This window comes from Nansenia antarctica (genome assembly GCF_963989245.1).
Source record: "Nansenia antarctica genome assembly, chromosome: 14".
Taxonomy (NCBI): domain Eukaryota; kingdom Metazoa; phylum Chordata; class Actinopteri; order Argentiniformes; family Microstomatidae; genus Nansenia; species Nansenia antarctica.
The window spans coordinates 16,698,284-16,705,783 of record NC_137684.1 but is presented as its reverse complement, the minus strand read 5'-3'; the positions used below and the strand labels follow the sequence as shown (position 1 = coordinate 16,705,783).

General features: G+C 45.3%; 1 protein-coding gene across 1 annotated transcript in view; it reads right to left on the bottom strand.

Moving 5' to 3' along the window:
- The window catches only part of spon1b (spondin 1b), a gene marked incomplete at both ends in the record, with an annotated part of 178,064 nt that overhangs the window by 104,864 nt on the left and 65,700 nt on the right, over window positions 1-7,500 (bottom strand). The window contains 2 exons of the mRNA XM_080544642.1: window positions 451-557; window positions 2,169-2,385. Of these exons, the coding sequence (XP_080400768.1) occupies window positions 451-557; window positions 2,169-2,385 (324 nt within the window). The remainder of the gene's footprint in view (window positions 1-450; window positions 558-2,168; window positions 2,386-7,500) is intronic.

Below are 7,500 nucleotides of genomic sequence, written 5' to 3'. Positions count from 1 at the left end.
GGGATTACTCACTGAATCCATTGCATTGCAATATTTTGGCTTGACTAGCGAGTGTGTCATTGATTTTCAACAACGTTAAAATGTATTTAAATTTTTCTGTATAAAAGGCCGAACATTTGGTCGGTTGCTGACTTGTTCCCGCTTTCACCAGCTGCTGTCACACAAGCATTTTCAAAATGGCATTCATTCATTCATTCATTCATTCATTCATTCATTCATTCATTCATTCATTCATTCATTCATTCATTCGGAACGGGTCAGATATAGGACAAAGACCCGTAAAGCCACGGCTTTGTGATGAATACGTGATCGTGATTGGTCGAGAAAGAGAGTGTTGATTATTTTTCTATAAAGACACAAGTAGTCCCGGTCATAGCCTCTTCACCGTTCCAAATCAATCCACCAATTCACATCGTAGCGGTGCTTCGGCCTTGTGGCACTAGACCTTACCTGGAACTGGCCGGCGTAGTGCTCCTGGGTGGTGCCCTCTCTGCCGTCCTTCAGGGAGATGAGGGTGAAGCCTCTGAAGTAGGACGGGCTGGAGGCGTACAGGGTCACTATGACAACAAACAGGGAAAACAGGGAGATTCAGACCCACACAATGTATTGTCTGTCTCATATCTTTTTTATGGGCCGATTTATGGGCTTGCAGCTGTATAAAATAGATATACTGCTCTGTACTGAAATACACACATTTCAAAACACAAAATGTATTCAAAAATGAAATAAAAATGTGCAGATGCACCAAAATATTTGGTTGGAGAGAAAATATGGGTCACAGATAACAACACATAATGGAGGCATTAAGATCTGATGATACTGGCGGGCATGGGGGGGGGGGCACAGAGAGAGAGAGAGAGAGAGAGAGAGAGAGAGAGAGAGAGAGAGAGAGAGAGAGAGAGGAGAGAGAGAGAGAGAGACAGAGAGAGAGAGAGAGAGAGAGAGAGATGGGAGGGTGGAGGGTGGAGAGGGAGAGAGAGGGGGGGTGAGAGATAGAGAGAGAGAAACAAGCTGGTGAGGGGAGGTAGAGGAAAAAAGGAGGAAAGAAAGAGAGAGAGAGAGAGAGAGAGAGAGAGAGAGAGAGAGAGAGAGAGAGTGAGAGAGTGAGTGAGTGAGAGAAACAAGCTGGTGAGGGGAAATGGGAGAGAGAGGGAAAAAAGGTGGAAAGAAAGAAAGGGAGAGCGAGAGAGCGAGCTGGTGTACGTGGGCTGAGGGCAGGCACAGTAAACAAGTCATTAGCCGCCTGCTGTTTGAGAGGTTCCCAGAGAGTCACTGAATGTTGTGGGTGTATTAGAAGAAGTGTGTTAATCACAGCAGCCAACTTACTTCTATAGTTCAGTATAGCCTAAGGAGAGCTATCAACTACAGTAGCCTACAATTGTTAGTTAAGCTTAAATCCAGATCCTGGCCTTTGTAGAGGAAAAAAAGAAAATGTGTTGCATAAAAGAATACACATGCCAATAATTTTTGGGGTTTTGAGAAAACTTAGATAATAATAATATTCCATATCGAAGTAAATAATACACACTTTTACATTGTGCATGACCTTGCATCAAGCAATTCTCTAGCCTGTACTTAACCAAAACACAAAAGTGTATAATTAAAATAATAATGAAAGTCAATGCAATCTGGAATCATCACCATGAGTGTTTTTAATCCACTTATTTATCCCACTTATAATGCACTTGACTTGACGTGCCTCAAGACTTGATAAGCAGCCTTGGGTAACAGTCGGCACCATTATTTACGCGCTGAAAGTGACCGGCGCACTGAACTTCTATTGGTCGTGTGTGTAGGCCACTTTGGCTCCGAGTTGTCCTTATGAGTAAATAAAGTCAACAAGTCAACGACATCGTGACGTTAGAATGATAAGGTTCTATCTCCATTTTTGTCAAAATTTTGTTTTTTACATAATCCGATCCATTAGGTGTTTATTAATGCCTGTGTGGTGTTATTTTAAAAATGTTGACATTTTTGAGTTAGTAATTCATAAAATACAAAGGTTCCATCACACAGAACATAATGGAATGTAAAAACTTTGACGCTCAATATCTCTGAACTGCCCTAAACGGAGATAGAACCGTATCATTCTAAACGGAGATAGAACCGTATCATTCTAAACGGAGATAGAACCTTATCATTCTAAACTCACGACATGTTAAACATACCCCTGTAGGTGTTCCCGGGTTGGTAGGTCTCCGGGTCCCCCTCCACTCTCAGCCGAAACTCGTTGTACCCGTCTCTCCTGGTGCCCTGCGTCTGCGCCCGTAAGATCCTGCCGCAATAGGGGGTCGAGGGGTCCTCGACAAACGCCACGGCGTTGTGCACAAAATTGGAGATCAAATAAAAGCAGCAAGTGCACACTGTATATTCCCATAACTGTTTCTGTCGTGGGCAGCAACACAAGTTCTTTATTCCAGGAATAAACAACAGAGGAGTGAAGAGAAGATGGACTGACAATAAATGCAAACCTCCCCAACTGTTAGGATCCCGGCAAAGTGCGCTCAGCGCTGACACTTGGCGATAGATAGTGTGAGAAAGCGCGACGAAGCCATCCCAGAGTGGTCTCGGAGTCCGATCTGTCGGCTGTTACAGCTGCTTCAGCGTACAGTTACTGTGTCTCTCTCCCCCCCTCTCTCTCTCTCCCCTCTCTCTGTGTGTGTGTGTGTGTGTGTGTGTGTGTCTCTCTCTTACTGTCATTTGACAGGATAGCGGTGGTCCTACGGTGGTCCACGGCTGTCCGTCTCGTTTACTCGAAGGGAAGGACTGTACTAGACTGAAGCGATGAAGGCAGCTTGACTTTAAACAAAACCCAGACATTCCTCCCAATAGAGCCACTGCTGCGCCTCTGAGAGCGGAGAGAGAGAGGGGGGGAGAGGGGGGGAGAGAGAGAGAGAGGGGGGGGAGAGAGGGGGGGAGGGGGGGGAGAGAGAGGGGGGGGAGAGGGGGGGGGAGAGGGGGGGAGAGAGAGAGAGGGGGGGGGAGAGAGGGGGGAGAGAGAGAGGGGGGGGAGAGAGAGTTGGGGGAGAGGGGGGGGGGAGAGGGGGGAGAGAGAGAGAGGGGGGGAGAGAGGGGGGAGAGAGAGGGGGGGGGAGAGAGAGGGGGGGGAGAGAGAGAGGGGGGGAGAGAGAGGGGGGGGGGGAGAGAGGGGGGGAGAGAGGGGGGGAGAGGGGGGGAGAGAGAGGGGGGGGAGAGGGAGAGAGAGAGGGGGGGAGAGGGAGGGGGGAGAAGGGGGGGGAGAGGGGGGGAGAGAAAGAGAGAGAGGGAGGGAGAGGGAGAGGGAGAGAGAGGGGGGGGAGAGAGTGGGAGAGAGAGAGAGAGAGAGAGAGAGAGAGAGAGAGAGAGAGAGAGAGAGAGAGAGAGAGAGAGAGAGAGAGAGAGAGAGAGAGAGAGAGAGAGAGAGGAGAGAAAACAGCGTTTGACATTCCTGGAGAGCTCTCGAGCCAATGTTTGAACAGCCGTGAATCTCGCAAGTCAATTATAGGCGCCGCACCTCACATATCAAATCATAATTGGCAAAATCTGTGCGCGTTTTGCGCCGTTTCTTTGCGTAAAAAAAATAATTAAAAAATCTGTCGATGGTAATGGCGACACTTGTGCTGTTTGCTGCGTCCAACACAGACAGGACGACGACACATTAATTCACTTTGATGGATATTGATGGATAATCATTTTCGTAAACGTTATTATGAATCTAAACTGTTTTTAATTGAGTAGAGGTTTCTCAAAATGTAGTATATATGGATAAGTAGGCTAACTTTCTATTCTTTTAACTGATGTCGCAATGTGATCGATACATTTGCTAATCAATCACGTAAGCCCACTATAAGATCCCTGTTGCGCAGCATAGGCTATATTATTAGGACACAGACGAAGTGGACTCATACACATTGATTCTGAACCATAAAACCGCATTTTAATCCAGGCATGCTGTGATGTTGCACTGGGGTATATCATTTATTCATTTTATGTAAATACACTTCCAGGATTTCCATGAACATTAGACCAATCCGTTATTACAGTTTATTGAGTGCCTCCTCGTTTGTGATCATCATTTGAAGAGAAATGGGAAAGTTGAGGAGCAGTAGGTGTGTCTCACCAGCATCCTCTCACACCCAACCAGGGGCCTCTGCCAGTACCCTTCAGGGGAGGCTAGTGGAGGTAGACATCGGAGGACAAGCTCATTGTAACGCCCCAAATGGATTGAAGAATGGTATCAAACACGTGTTCCATGCATTACAACGAGCCCGTCCTCCAATTTCTACCTTCACCAGTCTCCCCTGGTATCTTTCCACTGCCTGTTCACACAGCGGTCTCCGTGGGAACTCATACTGCATTGCCAGGCGCCTGTATACTAAAGCATTGACCTGCAATTGAGGAACATTAGACAAGATTCATATAAACTACAGACGGAAATTCCCTTTTGGCTAAATCTGGTACAACGCATCTTTTCTCAAGTCAAGTGTACAGAGACTTCAAATAAACTCATAAAAGGAGAGATGAGAATCTCTTGACAAAAAAACTATACTAGTCCTTTCTCTACTACTAGAATGAACTTTTACCCACTTTTACCCTTTCACCCTCCATTGGACGTATGGGAATCATAATAATCTAATAATGTCAAAAGCATAGGCCTAACCTGCCCACCCCCCACTTCAAAACGGTTTCTGAACGCCTCAGTCTGTCACCGTGTGTAATAAGGCAGTCCTGACGCTGGTACTCAGCCCCTGTCTGGGACCTGACCTCCAGGGGCTGAGATCCATATGTTGTTGTTCCAGAGACGAGAGCTGTGGCGGGGTCTAAACCTGGAGGTGGTTACCCTTACATCCTCCATGACGTCTTCTGATGGGTCCCAGCTGGTACCCCCCTACCTCCGTACCACGTGTAGGAAGGCAGGGGAGGCTGGTGGAGGCAGAAGGTCGAGGACGGGGCTCATTGTAATGCGTGGAAGGGAATCAGGAACGGTATCAAACGCTCCGTAAGGTTTATGTTGTTTTCTTTCCTAATTGTCCTTGAGTCGAGTAGAATAAAAACAGTTTTATTGAATTGAATTATGCAACATACTGTAAAGTACAGTAATAGCCAGGGGAATGACCCTTTCCCTTATTCCGTTCCATGCATTTACAATGACCCCCCGTCCTCCGATTTCTACCTCCATCAGCCTTCCCTGGTAACATTTGTATGGAGGTAAAGAAAGCCGGTTTACAGGTCTGTTAAACTACAAGTGGCTGTGCTGGGTGTCCCAGACTCCTTTGCACATGTGGTCCAGTACAGCTTCCATGAGAGGCAGTGCAGTTCAAGTGCAATGAGTCAGTTGATGTAGTAGTTTTGAGTCCTCTATTCATATTTGACACAGATGTAGTGAAGACCGACAGGACAGTAAGCAGAAGAAGGGAGAGAGGGCATGTCAGCAGGGGACGCACCGGATTCGAACCCATGCCGACATGGCCATAATAATGCACATATTATGTGTGCACTGTAGACCAGCAGTGCTAGACCACTGGACCACCCCGGGCCATCAGTTCATGTCATGTCTTTAGCATTTAGCTAACTAAATTGTGTAGAACCGGGTTCTTTACCTGAGTTTCAAACAGGAAGAACTGGGTTCCGTTGTTGGCGCGAGTACTGTACTGTATGAGCAACTGCATGGGTCATAAAACAGAACAGAGTTCTGCAGTCAGCCCAACACACACACACACACACACACACACACACACACAAACACACAGGACTATGTCTCCGCACCTTATCACCTGCTCACACATCTACATATGATTGCGCCTGACGTCAACATCAATAAGACAAGCATTTCATCAGATGATATATTATCATACTGACCTAATCATGAGGTAAACAGCCTTACCTCTGGTGTCGAGCTGCTCTCAGCAGCCAGCCTGTATAAAGCCGTCACCATTTGACCCACTCTTCTGAGTAAGACCTTCATGGAGTTATTCATTCAGACATCCATTTAGGATCCACCGCTAGGCTGAAATAACCTCAACATTTAAACAGCACTAGGTTGAAATATCCTCATCATTTAAACACCAGTAGGTTGAAATATCCTCATCATTTAAACACCAGTAGGTTGAAATATCCTCATCATTTAAACACCACTCGGTTGAAATATCCTCATCATTTAAACACCAGTAGGTTGAAATATCCTCATCATTTAAACACCACTAGGTTGAAATATCCTCATCATTTAAACACCAGTAGGTTGAAATATCCTCATAATTTAAACACCACAAGGCTGAAATAAACTCATCATTTGAACAGGTTGAAATAATCGTCAACATCTAAACACCACTAGGCTGAAATAAACTCATCATTTAAACACCACTAGGTTGAAATATCCTCAACAATTAAACACCCTGGTGAAATATCCTCAACATTTAAACACATTTAACATTGATAGATAGATAGATAGATAGATAGATAGATGGATAGGTACTTTATTGATCTCTGAGGGGAAATTAAAGCGTGACAGCAGCTCACATCACCAACAACAACACCAAAATAAAGTGACAATAGAATAATAGAATAAAATAGACATCTGAAACATTATACACAGTAAGAACAGTCCAGTGACTATGGCAATTGACACAGACTTGAGACATGACAGCAGTAGCTTTTTCTTTTCCTTTTAATGTTTTTCTTTTGTTGTTTTTGTTGATTTTGAATTGTATTAATATTGTTCTTATTGTTGAATAAAAAGAAAATTGCACAAAAAAAAGAACAGTCCAGTGTGATTTAACATCCTCCAGCATGACTCTGATCACCCCGACCGAGCCAGCCGAAGGAGGAGTTGTGCAGTTTTATTGCGGCAGGCAGAAAAGTTCTCCTAGTCCTCCTTTGTGTAACATGGTTGTAATAGTCTGTTGCTAAAGGAGCTTCTCTGCTCTGCCACAGTGCCATGTAGGGGATGGGCAGGATTGTCTAGCTAATAACTTTTAAATTGCACACACACATCTGAGGGGGCTGAAGTGCTTAGGCCAGCTATAGCTGCGTCGCTACTTCTCAGCTGTTTCAAAGACAATGGGGAGAATAAGACTATTATGCTCAGTGCACAGGCATGAAAGAACAGGTGATATATCACATTCTGTGACATACTCCATCTGTCAAATTGAAAAGGTGAAATATAACATATTCGGCTGTAGCCCGTGTATCAAATTGAAAAGCCTCCTCTACTGAATAAATCATGCAACGATACCATCTTGCAGCAGTGCATATTGCATTATCTCTATGTGTAGTAGGAGAAGTCTCACAGTTGTGCCATGCCTTTGGCCAGGAGGACATCATTGTCAAACATACAAGCATGTCGGAGTGATCTTATCCGGGATAAGGGGGGTAGACAGGATGTGTTGGGGTGATCTTATCAGGGATAAGGGCGGTAGACAGGATGAGATCAGACAGCCGCCCATCAACTCAACACTGGAAACACACATTTAAAATGAGGTGGGGGGGGTGGGTGAAAATTCTATCACTCCTATGAGGGAGGGT